At 40.4% G+C, this 16,175-nt stretch overlaps 1 protein-coding gene across 1 annotated transcript in view; it reads left to right on the forward strand.

Annotated features, from left to right (window-relative positions):
* Nucleotides 1-16,175, forward strand: part of DCAF13 (DDB1 and CUL4 associated factor 13) — a 31,861-nt gene that overhangs the window by 8,568 nt on the left and 7,118 nt on the right. The window contains exons 6-9 of the mRNA XM_063131013.1: nt 187-264; nt 2,485-2,567; nt 4,172-4,336; nt 9,936-10,071. Of these exons, the coding sequence (XP_062987083.1) occupies nt 187-264; nt 2,485-2,567; nt 4,172-4,336; nt 9,936-10,071 (462 nt within the window). The remainder of the gene's footprint in view (nt 1-186; nt 265-2,484; nt 2,568-4,171; nt 4,337-9,935; nt 10,072-16,175) is intronic.

The following is a 16,175-nucleotide window of genomic DNA, read 5'->3' on the forward strand; positions in this document are numbered from 1 at the left end:
AACTATTTTTAGATTCTCCTAGGTTTTAAAAGCATGAGAACTGGGGAATTATTGCATTTAATTCCCCCCAATTGACTGTTAGAAATATACTGATGTTGGTGAGCGGGGGTGGGCAGGTTGCTTAAGAATTCTGTGCTTTCTGCCTAATGACTGTACAACCAATTGACTGTACAACCAATTTTTCAGATGTATCTTTTGGGAAGCTGTGCTTCAGACAGAAATATTGTACTTTATGACATGAGGCAATCAACTGCACTGAAGAAGGTAATGAATGTTCTGTAAAAACTTGTGTGTGCTGTGTGTATGTACATTTATGTATTCATATGCACACATTTTTTCTTCTTAACCTTGGGAGGAAAGTTGATCGTGCAGTTCAGCTTCTTCGTTTTCATAATACTTCCACAGGTTTAGGTTCTCCTAATCTAGCATTACATGGGACATACATAAACAGCTGCATCTGTTTCTCTGTTGTGGCACCCCGACTGTGGAATACAATTGGCGTCAACATTGACTGCATTTTGATGCCAAGTAAAAACATGGCTTTTTATCAAAGCCTTTGATGGTTAAACTCACTGGCACATCGTTTTAACTGTTTTAACTGCTTTCACTGCTTTTAAATTATATATTGTTTTAACTTGGATCATGGTTTAATTTGTTTTTAACTGTGCATATTTATTGTTTTATACTGTATGTTTTTATCTGTATGCCGCTCTGAGATCTTAATGATACAGGGCGGGATATAAATGTTGTAAATAAATAAATCTGAGATCCCTGTAGACTGGGGTGTGTCACCTCTGAGGGTCTGGAGGCCATTTCCCCCCTCCTCTTGGAATTCACTGGCCACAACCCAGCCCCCCAGCCCCCCACTACCACTAAAATTTGGCACAGTGGCAGCAAAAAGGGGCAAACGGTTCTTTTAAAATGGGCCTTTTTTGCCAATGTGCAATCGAATTTCAGCTGCAAACTGCAGCTTGCCCTGTGGCAAATAAGGGGAAATTGTCGCCTTTTTGCTGTTGTGATGCCAAATTTCAGTGGCGGATTTGAAGGAAGCCACATGTTGCCCACCCTTGTTGTAGGATAATAGGAGTGAGATGTGAAGAACTTTGAACACAAAACTTTATATAATAATATGAAACAGAAAATAGAGGGGACATGGAAGTCAACACTATGGACACTACTCTGTACGCTTTTGTGACACTCATCTCATGCTTAATTTATGTCTCACTTAGGTTGTGGGCTAGAAGACAGATTTTAAAAATCTATGTGAAGTGCTTCGTTTTTCTTTTCTGGAATGTTTCATTATTATTTTTATGGATGTGGGATGAGTTTAGTACTAAAATTGCCTGTGTATTAGAATAGGTTACACAATTTAATGAAAGTTCTAACTCAGTAATATGATTGATGCAACTATTTGCTAGACAGTGGTACAAGATCATTATGTGCAGAGAGATGTCTTGGAGAATGAGAAATTAGAAGGCTCTTCAAGGTTCAGTAAAGGTGAAAGGTATTCATTGACTGAGGGTAACAGACTTTCTTCCTTGGCTTACAGTATCTCCCAGCTGTCGCTAGCATTGCTGTTGCTGTCTTTCAACTGGGACCATATAACATATGGACTACTTAATACTTTTCAACTAATCAGCCTTCTGCCAAGTAGGGGTCTGGCTAGAGTAAGTTGTCAGTTTTATCCCTTCAGCAAGAGGATCAGGGCAGCCTCTCTTCATTGCCATCTGGCTTTTTTCAAGCGAATTCCTGAGCAGCAAAGCAAATTACTGCCAGTATGTTCCAGGCCCTGCCTTTAAACCAATCAATGTAATTTTGCATTAGCTGCCTTACACAGATGAGTCTTCAAACCTGTAGTTCTGAGCATGATACAATAAAGATGCAACACTAGTGATGACAGAGGGACAGAAGGACAGGAGCCATTTAATTGTTGATCTATTGCTCCAGTAAAAAATGAATGGACAATGATTGTGTAGAAAACATTGCATTTTATGATAGAATTGTGAAATATATTTATAGGCAAGGTTTGTGGGATTGTTGTACAGCATCCCTCTCCAACCTAGTGTCCTCCAGGTGTGTTCGACTATCATTCCCAGCATGCCCCAGGCAGCCAATTATACCTGTAATAAGAAGTGTATTCTCTGAGTAGGTGGTTTCTATGAACAAGAATAAATTGGTCAAATACACTATGTGATATCCTGTCCCCCTGTTCAGCGTACTTTCTAGATGATAGTGTTTATGTGAATCCTTTAGCCAGAACTGATCTCCACTACAGTTTTTTGTTTTGTTTTGTGTTTTGGGTGTGTCTTTTTACCTGTCTGCCATTGCCAGCCTGTTCTGCACCTTTTATTGACATTTTGTGAAAATTGCTTACTGCTCCCACCGATTGTTAACACATCTGTGTAACTCTTACTAATAATGTAATAAATGTTTAAAAGCCTGCTGCTCTCTTAGTTCTGCTTCCCAATTTTTAAATTTTCTTAGGTTATCTTGGATATGCGAACAAATACGCTTTGCTGGAATCCCATGGAAGCTTTCATTTTCACTGCTGCAAATGAGGATTACAAGTAAGAATTATCTTAATCTTGCTTGCTCTCTATTTAGACTCCTTTGCTTGTTCAGGGTGTTTGTAAATTTTAGGTTTGACTTGTGATTAGTTTAAGGAAATTATTTCATTGAAGTCACAACTTGTAATCCAAAGAGCTACTTAATTTAGTTCAATGAACATTTATTTAAAGTATTTTTACCCTATTTTTCCGTCTTTGCGGAAAAATCAAGAACAATATAAATATACATCATCATTACAAATAAAATACTGGCCCACAAAATTCAGAAAGGGAAGCATTAAAACAGAAGCAAACCCTTAATAAAGGAAGACAAAACAGTTACCATCTAGATCAAAAGCACTCTGAAGGAAGAGCATCTTCAGCTGGCATTTAGAAGCAAGGAGTGAACATTCAGGGAGAAGGAATTTCACAACGCAGGCACTACCACTGAGAAGACCCTGCCCTGTGTAATCACCTGCCAGAAGTTGGTGGTGGGATACAATAATCTAATAGTGTGAGTGGGCTAGAGGTGAAGAGGTGATGCTTAGGGAATTCAGGTTCCTAATCCGAATCAACAGTTTGAACAACTCATATACAAATTGGCAGCCATTGAATATGATGCAATACAATATTGGTACAATGTGATCAAAGCAGCTGGCCCCTGTCAGTACCTGAACCGCCATCTTGTGGCAGTTGAAGTTTCTGAACACTCTTCAAAGGCAGTAATTGCATTGCAGTAATCTAATTTGGATGTGACCATGGAATGTATCACAGTGCATCCCAGGGCTTAGGGGCATTGAGTAAGATTGTTTTATTTCAAATAGCACATCTTGATGCTATTGAAGGGGTGCTCCTGAAAATCCCTTACGTTTCAAAAAAGTTTGCTATACAACATCAGATCCTGTTTGAAAGCACAATGTCTCCTTGGGCATAATTGTGTGATTCTTTGGATCATGGTCCTTATTAACTTACATACTGTTCCACATGAATAAATGTCCATATTTTTTTCCTTTTTATTCTTTGCACGTTTGCTACAATTTTATTCCATAAGGTGTGATCCTAGGTTTATTGACGCATATGCATTTTCTCCTGTACCTACTACTTGGATATCAGTGAAAATTAAGAGCCTGAGGTTTTCATATATTATTGTATTGTCCGAACCCAGTCACTTCTCTAACCAATGCCTATTGAATTTAACAGTGTTTTTCTCCTCCATGATCACCTTGTCATGGGTCAAGTGAAAATCCATTTAAGCTAGAATACTTGGACTTAAGGTGATTTAGCTTATGACTCCCAAACCAACCACTTAAATGGATGTATGTTTCTTTGAACCGAAGTGACTTAACTTTCATTAAATGTGTTTAAAACAGGGTGGAGTCTTAATGGCACCCTACATGAATGCATGTAGGGTGCTTAAAAGTAACTTGTGGATCTTAGTGAAGGGCTGACTAAGAACATAGATGTTAGATGTTTTTAATCAAATGTCTTGGTTTTGGGCCCAGATATTTTGAGAATATAGTTGATTATGCCAGAATTTATCCTGTTGGGACCACGCTTTTACTACAGTACTTGGAACTGTCAAATATAATGGAAGAGAATAATGCCTTTATTTTCTTTCTTTGTAGCTTGTATACTTTTGATATGCGATTTCTTGACAAGCCTTTAATGGTTCATATGGATCATGTGTCTGCAGTCCTTGATGTAGATTACTCCCCTACTGGGAAAGAATTTGTGTCTGCCAGCTTTGATAAATCTATTCGCATTTTTCCTGTAGACAAAGGTCATAGCAGGTCAGTGATTTTACAATTAAGCTCCTCTTGTGAAGCCTCGTCCTTTGCTGCCGATCTTATTGCTCTCATTTACTTATTCAATGTGGTTGATTCCTCATGCCATCGTTGGTTGCATTTTTTAATCCATTGATTAGTGACTTTCTAGTTAGGCAGTCCAGTATTTGACTCTTTGACTTCTTGTTAAAATTTATATTGTAATGTACAAACTAAAATCTTCTTGAGTTCGAAAACCTTTTGCTTTGTTCAGTTGATACCTCCAGTTTTCAAGTACACTTGCTTTGGAAAGAATCCAAAGAGCTACTTCAGACTAGCCTGAGGACTGTCCTGCTTGGGCTGTAGGATGCTGTAGTTGCAGATCAGGTCTGTACAGAGGGACGGTCAATCCAAGCCGAGGTCAGAGCACATGCAGCCAATCAGCCAAGAGGGTCAGGCAATAACAGGAGTAGTCACAATAACAGGCAACGGTCAAACACCACAAACAGTCAGTACTTTACACAGTCCAGAGGCAGAGTTGGTAGGCAGTCCAAAAAGTCAGTAAACAGTATCAGGCAAAGGCGAGGTTCAAGAAACAAGGTACAAGGCAGGATGAACCGATGTTGTTCCAATGTTAGCTGATTCCAAATGCAGGCTTTTAAGCCCAAAGCCTGTTGGACGGCACACAGAGCTCAGCTGCAGTAATCAAAGCTCTCCTTTCAGAACCCTACTCCTGAGGAGACCCTTTCTGCAGGTGAGCACTCCGTCACACAGGAGCCTTACTCACCTGTTGCTTGAGGCGACGTCGCTCCTGGGGTTCAGGGGGGTGCTCAGCCTCTGCTTCAGAGGCAGAGTCCCTTTCTCCAGGCAGGGATGGTCCTGCAACTACCTCCCCTGAGGGCTCAGGCTCCTGTGGGTCTGACGGTGGTCTTTGGTCTGGGCCTTCAGCTTCTGGGGCACCCAGGGGTTCTGGGGCCTCCAGCTGCTCCTCTGAGGAGGACTCCTCAAGTAGGGGCATGACAAAGACTTAGCTCACCCAGTGGAATTTTTGCTTTTGCATGTCATAGGAGCATCAGGAGTTGCATTATACTAAGAAAAACCCATTGATCCATCTGCCCAGTATTGCCAACACTGACTGGCAGTGGCTCTCCAGGCTTTTGCGGCAGATATTTTTCCAACTCTGTCTGGCTATTCCAGAGATTAAACCCGGGGCCTTCTGCATGCAAAGCATATGCTCTACCACTGAGTTGCAGCCCATCCCAACTCCTGATACCATGTAGCATGATAGGCTGCTGCTTGAGGAACAAGTTTCCTTCGAACGCACACAACTAGTTGAAGGCATTCAATCCTGGCCATGGAAATGAATGCACAAAGCAATGGGACTTTTTCCTTCCTGTTGTGAACGTCTGAGTGATTCTACTCGAGTGGGAAGTGAAGGCTGAATCCAGATCCCTAGTAAGACTTATTCAAGCTCACGTATGCAAAATGTTTCACAATTCCTTGTGGTTCGTATGTCCTTCAAGTTGCTGCACGTGTGTTCAGGATATACATGTAAACTAGTTCAATTTTCGTTCATAATGCAATCTTGGCAGTTGAAAATAATTTATTTGTTTTTAAATTGGCTTCTGGGATTACGTAGGCCTCTTTGACAATATCACTTTAAAAACCACGAGACTTGCACGTAAGTATGTAATTCTTTACCTACCCAAACCACACCTCTCAGTGTATTGGTTTAACCAAATAAGCTTGTATCCCAGTCCCAAGGCCTTGAAAGACATGGCTTATTTTATGTTCCTAATTAAAACCTGAATGTGAAACTTGAGAAGACAGAAGAAATAAGAGATACTCTGTTTATTAAGTTCATTAAAAGCCCTTGGCAAATGAGGCAGACGTTTGTGTGATTAAATGAAAGAATCAAGTTATTCACCCATATGCTACTGCGTTGCTTTTGTCCACGAAGAATGATTCCTCTCCCCCAAACCTTTAAAAATAGGAGTTGAAATGCAAAAATAGGAAATATTAGCCAAACTTGCATAAAATGATTTTGTTTTCATAAGAAGAGTACAGGCTTCCAATCTTAGAACACTTGTAATTGTATTTGGGAAAAAATGGGCACCATTAAATTCCTTATATGTACTTTCTCTACTTTTATGAGAATGTGATAACAGCCGCTACAGATGCCATACATTTTAATGTTAGGGTAATAAGAGGTTCCTCTGACATTAAGGCAGGGATCCCCAACATTTTTTGAGCCAGTGGACACATTTGGAATTTTGAGGGTGCAATGAGTGCTGTCACAAAAGGGCTTTTTTGGTGGGACAAAGCACCCATTTCACAGAAATCAGACTGAGGCTGAAAGACAAATCACTTGCCTAAGAACCTGAGTACAAGACAGAGGTGGGGGTCTAAGCACAAAATCATGAAACTGCTCTTTTGAAACAACAGTTTTCTGCTCCGACAGAGCACCCATTTCACAGTAAGCTAGTCAATTAATTTCACCAAACCACTAAATAAATTCCTCTAAAATTAATGTATTCCTCCAAATTAATAATATTACTCCCAGATCAGTTTCAATCCACTCAGTTTTCCCTTTGCCAGCCAACTCCCTCCCCGCAGTCTCTCTCCCTCCAAATCACTTCCCATTCACATACATGTCCTTTCTCTCCATGGTTCAGCCCTGCAACACACATTCACTGTCTTTTTCTCACATGTCTGCATCCATCACTATAACACTAACACACGGACATACTCTATTCATCCATATGAAATAAATGTCTCTCATCACTTCCTCCCCAGTAGCTTGCATGGTGCTGGCAAGAAGGAATTCACCTTTTCTTTTTTTTCAGTGCAGTTGGGCATGCTGTGAAGTGCAGCACTTGCCAAGGATCCCCCCCATCTTCCCTCTTAATTTGTCCAGAGTTTGTCTGGGTGCATGTGGGATTCCATGTGGGTCCAGAAGCAATGTGAGAAAATTTAGATGGTCGGTGCTATGCTTCACAGCATGCTCAGCTCCCTAGAAAAATTAATAAATAAAACAGGGAAGGGGCAACAACCTCATAAGAACCACAGCAGGACTCTATGATTATTTATTTATTTATTACTGCATTTATATCACCCCATTTTTTTCTCCAAGGAACCCAAGGCGGTGGACATAATCCTCCTCCTCTCCATTATATCCTCACAACAACAACCCTGTGAGGTAGGCTGGGCTGAGAGTCTATGACTGGCCCAAAGTCACCCAGTGGGTTTCCATGGCCAAGTGAGGACTAGGACCCGGATCTCCCGACTCCCAGTCCGACACTTTAGCCATTACACCACACTGGCCCACATGGAATCCCACATGCACCCAGATATACTCTGAACTCTATGATAAGAGCATAAGAAGAGCTGTGCTAGATCAGTACAAAGACTTCTGTGGTCCTGCATTCTGTTTGCATAGTGACCAAGCAGATGCCTATGAGAAGCCTACAAGTAGTGCATGAGTGCGACAGCACCTCCGACTTGTGTTCCCCAGTAGCTGGTGTCCCGATAATAATACTGTAAGTAATATATAGCCTTCCTGACTAGTAGCCACTGGTAGCCTTATCCTCCATAGGATTGAGAACATGACCAAAGCACATTACAATGATGAATGATGCATCCTTAGTTCCATTATATTCATAGAAGAGATAAAGGAGGGCAACAAAACTACCGTGTTTCCCCGAAAATAAGACAGTGTCTTATATACATTATGTACATTGATGGTGCTATATAAATAAATAATAATAATAATAATAATTTTTGCTCCCAAAGATGCGCTAGGTCTTAATTTCAGGGGATGTCTTATTTTTCCATGAAGAAGAATACGGTACACATTTATTGTCGAACAAAAAAAAGGTCTTATTTTCGGGGGGATGCCTTATATTACAGCGAGAGGCAAAACTGGAAGTAGGTCTTATTTTTGGGGGATGTCTTACTTTCGGGGAAACAGGGTAGCACTGGGGACGGCCACTTTAGGGGCTGTGATTGGACCAAGAGAATGAGTATCAGTTAGTGGCAAATAAAAAAAATTAAGGCTGCAATCCTATACCCACTTGTTAGTAAGCCCCATTGAACTCATTGGGACTTACTTCTGAATAGATACATATAGGGTTGTGCTCTAAAAGTGCAATTTAAGACCAGATTGACAGTTAATATGAACACATGTCACTCCATTGGAAGTGACATGGACTGGATTGTATAAGAGATTTGCTCTATAGTTATCAGTAGCAGTTACTCCCTTTTGGCTACAGTTAATCAATGGCATCTTGATTAAGAAAACTCATATGATTCACTGGTTGCTGTTATTTCCTTTCATATTGTACTAGGACCATCTTACATATGAGCACAGCCTGATGTGGGGTATTCTGGTTTTGTTGTGAAACACCCCACCCCCAATTGTCTCCTTTGTGAATAATAAAATGGAACTAAGGATGTATATTCATCATTGTAACATGCTTTGGTCATGTTCCAATCTGAATTGAAGACCAATTAGGCTACTGGGTGGATTAAAAAAAGTCTCCATGTAAATAGTCATTATGCATTCATTTTTAAACAACAGACTTGTATTTTAAAAAGTTACAATAAGAGATATAACCAAATTAAATCATTGTGAATTTCTATATCATAGTTAAATAAATAAGCAGAATATATTGTGTCCCTATAAATAGTTAGATATAAATATTTAAAGTATAATTTTAAATCAGAACAAACTGCTTGTCTAATTTAAGGACTTACCTTTGAACAGCTTTCAGGCAACTTATGGACACACAGGCCTGCTTACTTGGTGAAACTCTAAAGTGATCTGAGCCAATTAATGAAGGACCCAAGTTAACTAGCTTACAAAAAGCATATACAGTTAATGAAAACTATTCCATTAAATCCACTGATCTTCTAAAAATATACTTCTGTCAGTCTGTTGTCGCAAGTCTTTGAGCCCATGGTAATACCTGTTTTTCATTAGGCTAGGCTCGGCCATTTCAGTTGTGCTGCCACAGGCTGAGCCAATTGTGAGATTTTTAGTGGCACGTGTGCCAATTCGTTTTTGGCACTTAGTCACAACTGTAGCAAATTGGTTGCTGACTGAGATCCTGATTGACTGAATGTCAAGAGCTGATCTGTATTAAATTCAGCACCTAGTATTGGCAATTGTACAATCAACTCAGTTCATGAAAGCATAGCCAAAAGTTAGTCTGGGCTGATGAAAACTCACTGTGGCTATTCATGGGCCAACAGGATGAAGTTGTCAAGAATAGCAAAAGAGCTGATTCACACAACCACTCTTGATTACTAATTAATTTCTGTGTTTTTGCCTGGGGATAGAGATCTTTCTTGAGAAAGGAATTCAAGAAGAAACTCTCATAAACTTCTTGAACCTTCTATACCCAAGTAGTAATTTCAACAAATGGTCAAAGAACACCTAATTTCCTTGAATGAGTGGTACTATATATTCCTGAACTACAGTAATTGCTGCATAGCATAAAAAATACACTGTATTTTATTTTAGGAATAACATAGCCCTTAACCAAATGGAAAGAAGATGCATAATTAAAATGGAAGAAAATTATAAATGTTCTAACATTTTGTTGTTGGTTTTTTTTTTTTTTAGAGAAGTCTATCATACAAAGCGAATGCAGCATGTTATCACTGTCAAATGGTCATCTGACAACAAGTATATCTTGTGTGGCTCTGATGAAATGAACATTCGCTTATGGAAAGCTAATGCTTCTGAAAAGCTGGGTGTGGTAAGTAACCTTAGATTAACTTTATAATTTTAAAACCAAATAATTAAATTTGGCAAAAGCAGAAGAGGGCTTGGATAATTTCTTTTAATATATTAATCTTTAGTTTGACGGTTCATTGCTTGAAAATAATAATTCATTGCAATCAGTCTGTCTTGAATGTATTTATTTATTTATTATGGAAGATACTTTTTCTTCAGCATAATATAACAATTGTGGCCGTATTTGGACATGCTTCATCTTTCCTCCTCCTGCTTCAGTGCAGCTCTGAGGAAGAGTTCAGAAGCTTCCACTTCAATTTTTCAGTAACCACAGTTTTGCCATCTTTTCCAAAACCAACAAACTCTGCTAATCTTATCTAGGAATAGTGAAGACAAGCCACCTTCAAACCATAATTTCTGAAGCTGGCTAGATTAATCATAGTTTATGTTTTGGATGTAATGCTGAAATGCAGTTAATCCAAAATTGAAGCAGAAGCTAAATATCTCTTTGCAGCTGCACTGTGCAAGGGGAGCATGCAAGCCTAACACTCATTCTTGTGCTAAACTATGGTTTAGCACAGTTTTCCCCAACCTCGCGCCCTTCAGATGCTTTCAGTTATAATTGCCAGGAAAGCTGGTTTAGCTTGACATCTGAATGCAGCCAGTGTATGCTACCATGCATTTTTATATTCCTTCTATCACTGTGACTGTAGCGTTTGAGAGATGCTCCAATGTAACAATTGGTTTGTGCCTGTTGCAAGAACTTTGCATTCAGGGTTGCAAGAACTTTGCATTCAGGGAGTACAGGGCAAAAAAGGCAGATTCAAACATCTATCTTCCGCATGCGTAGCTCATCTTTAAGTGCTGCTGAGAAAGTCAAAAGGAGACTGTGCAGAGAAACATTTTTAAAGCAGGCTGTAATGGAAATCACCATTGCCCATTTGTTCTCAGAGATATACTATTTAAGAGGTATAGGGTTAAATGGTAGCCCTAATCTCCATGAATTTGTCTAATTGGGAAGGGGGTGTCTTTTAAATGCATATCACTACATCTTGTGGCAAGGAATTCCATAAGTTAATTTTATGTCATGTTTGAAATACTGCTTACCATGAACATATTGGCCATCAGTTTCATTAGATGATCCCATGTTCTAGCATTTTCAGAGACCACAAATTATTTCTCACTATTCACATTCTTCACATCATTAGTTCTGGCATCAACCTCTGACATGCTCACAAACCACTTTTTTTAACTACCCTTCCTATCCCCCTAATTTAGGGAAGATCCTTTAACTCCTGGGTACTGTTGTTTGTACTTTTTCTATACTGTATAAAGCTCTCATACTCTTCTCAATATGTTGTGAATGTACAGTAGACATAGTGTTTTGTTATGTGGCCACACATATCCTGCCGTATAATTTTACAGTGTGTAGTTTTCCATGTAGGGTATGGTTCTCTATTGTTCCTTTTAAAAACAAAAGTGCACATAAATCAGCTGATAACTGTGGGGCTTTGCAAAACGTTGTGGTGGGAAGGGAGGGGAGTTTGTTTAAAGAGTCTGGAGCAAAGAAAGGGAAGGAGTCTCCCCGATTAAATCCCCATGCACATAGGGTTGAAGGGAGGCATGAAGTGGAGGCTTGAGAGAAGGAGGCTACTCTACCCTCACATTGGTCTCCCCTTTTCCCCTAGTGGATATATCTACCAGCCAGCTCTATGGACCGTTACTATATGGCCTGTGAATTGCTGTGCTAATACAAAATACCAAAAAACATGCCCCCCCCCCCGATGTCATTTGATGTTCATTAGAGGGAATACAGAAATCAGTGCTTGTGCAATACATTGTTTCCACTAACTGAAGGATGGGCATTACCCAGTCGATGTTCAAGAACAGCTGACTGCATTTATCATTGTAATTATTGATAGGTTCACAGTAATTGTTCATTGTATCATAAATAGTTGTCACTTACCATAATAGTATTTTCATCTGTCATTGGTACCTTTTGATTCTTTTATTCTGGTTAGTGAGTCCTCTCTTTTTACTGTGAATTGCTGTTGCCATGGGGTCATTTGGCCCCAGGAAATTCAGGGGTACAGTTGCATTATTCAAGTGTTGGGTCCTATTATGCCTTTTACCTCCATGAAATCTGCCACTGCCAAATGCAATAGGGTACGTACTGACTCACATATCTTTAGTACTGTAGTATTCTGTGTTTAAAGCTAGAAGGATCTAAATGTAAAATTAATGAAATTTTGCTTGTGTGGCTGAGGAGCACTGAGCAAAACCATTTACATGAAGATGAATTGCTCAGAACATTCAGACGGTATTGAGCTAGTCAGAGGTTATATTGATTCAAGTCAAGGCAATGAAAAGGAGGTCTAAATTGCCAAGAAAAGAGACCAGTTCAGATTACGTTTCTTACTTTGAAATAAATCTGCCTAATCAAACAGCTTGCCTACTAATTGTTCTAAATTGAGTAAAATCTTTATGGAGCATAATTTATACCTTTTGGTCATGCTGTCCATATGTATTGCAGAATATGTCTTCTTAGAAACAAGAGACAGATCTATGTTTGGCTCTGTCTATACACCTGCAAAGATACTAACCAAGAACATGGCTTGAGGGCTAAGGCGGCACATCTATACACACTGGGGCCATTCACACAACGTGACAGCCCACCATGGGTCAGTTAGCCAGTGGTGTAGCTGTGGTGCATATAGGACACATGTAGAGGCCATTTTGATTATGCAACCCCTGCTTAGGGGTTGTTACGTTGTGTGAACCTGGTGAGCCTGAGTAATCATCTGTTTTAGGTTTCTGCGAGGGTTGTTTAATGCACACTTAATCAGGTTCACACAACATGGCAGTCCCGACGAGTGGTGGGTACATATGCAGTGTTGAGCCTGCGGACATGGTGCATTGTCATGAGCTTAATCATCCACAATGAGTTCTGGTGTGTTGCCTGAACCCACACATTGATTGGAAGTAAGTCCCATTAAACAATATGTCACTTATTTCTGAGTAAATACGTATTAAGCTGTAAGTGTCCAGAACTTTACATAAGTAGGAGTTGGTGGTTATTGAGAAATATAGTGTTTCTAAATGAGATGGGTAATGTTGATGGTGTTCTGTTCATAGAGTAACCACCAACTCCTGCTAATGGGAAGTCCTGGACACTAACAGCCCAATATTCATAATTTGAGAACTGAATATATTGCAAAGCCGAGGCAGTTGTATTCATATATTGGCTTCATGAATTATTCTAAAGACATGCAGTAGGAGCAGGGAACTTCTTTCAGGTTGAGGGGGCCTGATGACAAACCCACCCATCCCAGCCCTCTGCAGGCTGAATGACATTCGGGGACATAGCCATACCCCTGATATCATTTGTTCCAAGGGCAGCGTGGGGCAAAGCTTCAGACAGCACTTCGACCAGCATCACTGAGCGTGGACTTTCCCTGGTTGGGAAAGGCCGGCGTGCAGCAATGCTTCCCTAGGTGAGGCGTAAGGTGGTTCTTCCTTGGCCAGGGTGGCTCTGCCTGCCCCGCACCCTCCCCATTGGGGAGGGCAAAGTTAGCTTATTTTTGCTGCATCCAAGCTTTCTCTAACCTGGGAAAGCCTGGCTAGAGGGAACCGGTTCTGTTGTGCCCAGCTGTCCTGCACGTGGGCTTTCCCCACCTGGGGAAGGCCCATGTGCAGCCAAGGCAGCCCAGCCCAGCCACCAAGTGAGGAATCATTGCTTGGGAGGGTGAGCTGCACATTAAGTAAGGACAGTCTCCAGTGTTAATCTCTGTATAATCTGTGTTAGGAGATAAGAGTGGGGATTCTTTTGCCTCCCTCCTCTTCAAGCCTTTTGAAGCTTTTAGGGAAGCGAAGCTTGGGGAGGAGCCTACAGAGGGATGGGCAACTTCACAGGTCAAATTAGGCTCACAGGCTGGAGGTTCTTCTTTATTCCTGATAGATAGGATGGCATTTCCTGGATCATAGCTCCCGCTATGACTTGTTTAGTCCCTGGATCCAGTAGGAAGCTTATCATAATTAATATAAAACATGACTAACTGTGCCATTTATAATGCTTAATCTCAGGTCAGCTTTCCCCCCATTGTTCTTTCTGTGTGTGGAGGAAGTCCCACCGCTACTTTGGTCCCATGGATTTAGCTGCTGAATGTCTGTGTGGGGAGGTGTTCAACAACAATACCATTTGCTTTCCTAGGTTGAATAGATATTGAGCAATCAAAGGCTTTTGCCATCCTCCATTGAATTGCACACAAATCCTCTTGCTTTCTTTAGACGTACTGGAGACTGAAACACCAGATGTAGTTATTAGGTTAAATGCCCCCTCCAAATGATTCAGCTCCATGCTTATGTGATACTACAAAATGCTAACCTTCTAATGAAAAATATTCAAGAGTCTTTAAAATGGAAAGTGTCCTCAGGCTAAATTTAAAGTTAACATTAGATTGGACTCAGTCATGCTTAGACTAGACCCATTGAAATCAATGGGACTTCAGTTAGCCATAGCTAACTGAAGTCTTATCAATTTCAGTAGGTCTACTGAATTTGAATCAAACTCACTATTAATAAGAAGTGCTTTTAGGAATGATAACTGGATTGCCCAACCTGGTGCCCTTTAGAGGTGTTGGACTACAACTCCCATCAACCCGAGCTTCAGGTTAGGCAAGACAAATCTAGATCATTACATAATTCTTCTTTTTCAGCCATACCCTGTAGATTTTTCCCTTGGCGTTTGGATTAGACCTAAGTACACTGCTTAGGTTGTAACTTTCATAGATGATGAACGTTTGACTTGGTAGGCTGTGCTTTGACACTGGGGCTGCCCAAATATTCATCAGTTCTGACATTCATGTTTACATTGCTTCATTAATGTATTTGGCGTTGCACTCATTACATAAAATCAGTGGAACGCTCAAGCAAGAACAGCATCTCTGCAGGAGCCAGAGGCTTGTCTACATTCCACTGACGATTAAGCCTATGATATTCTGGGTAACTGTTGTGGAGATAAATGAAGTCTAGTTGTTACAGGAGTACCAGGGCCGATATTGGCACTCTGCCAGACAGAAACTTTACTCTGTCACATCTATGTAATCCATTTTTTGTGAAGGTAGTTTTGTTTTAACATTGCAAAACTAGCGTGCAATGATTTTATCTTCATCTGGACATAGTCCCACAAGTAGCTCATGGACAACCCACCATCCTGCTGCTCTGGAAGGCACTTCTTGTTTTTGCTATGGGATCTGTTAGTGCCACAACAGAAAGCTGGCAATATCTATTTACTAAAAAATGGAAGGTACGTGGCCTTTCCCTCCCTTTCGCAGTTCATTTTGTGGGTGCTCTTATAGCAGATGGATGTGTACTACCCATATTTTTAGACTGGGGATTGAGGGCTTTTGATTGTGGTAGGGTACCATACCGGGTATATAACAGGCTTTAGATGGTGCAGTGGCTGCTTGTGATGCAGCAGCTAGAGATGATTCCTAGGACTAGACTGGAAAGATAGTCTGAGGCTGGCCTGACAGCCACTTCAAATGAACATTTCATATTTATTAGAGACTGGGTTTGCAAAGTTAGTCACTTTCAACAGATACATGAAAGACCTTGTTCTCATTTCTCTGTCTTGTCCATTTCCTTATTTAGTGGCTTGCTGACCTTTCCCTCTTTTTGGTGCCAATGTTTTTGCCCAGACATTTAAAATTTAAAATGTGGAGTTGACATCTGCACAGAATAATATGTTTGTGCCAGGTATACATGACATGATACAGTCCTCAATGTCAGGTACAGTTTGTGCCTAATCCTGAGATATGCCCTTGGCTTCTACTCCATTTCCAGATACCTCCTTGTAAAAAGTAATGCTTTAGTTTAAAAGAGGTACTGCTGTCCTTCCTTTGATTAGATGTGGCCATTGTACTGCCAGTCTCCTCCTATTGGGACTTCCCCCTATCCCCAGCCCACAATTACGCACATATTCACTTATGCAATAATCTAGGAGTGCTGTGCACTTAAACTTACAGTATTGTTTTCGTCTGCAGAAAGCAGGGTTCTGTCAGCTACCATTTTTTAAAAGTAATTGCCTTTAATTAAAATGAAAGCCTTTTAATTTGGATTGCATTG

Source organism: Elgaria multicarinata, chromosome 7 (genome assembly GCF_023053635.1).
Source record: "Elgaria multicarinata webbii isolate HBS135686 ecotype San Diego chromosome 7, rElgMul1.1.pri, whole genome shotgun sequence".
NCBI classification, from domain to species: domain Eukaryota; kingdom Metazoa; phylum Chordata; class Lepidosauria; order Squamata; family Anguidae; genus Elgaria; species Elgaria multicarinata.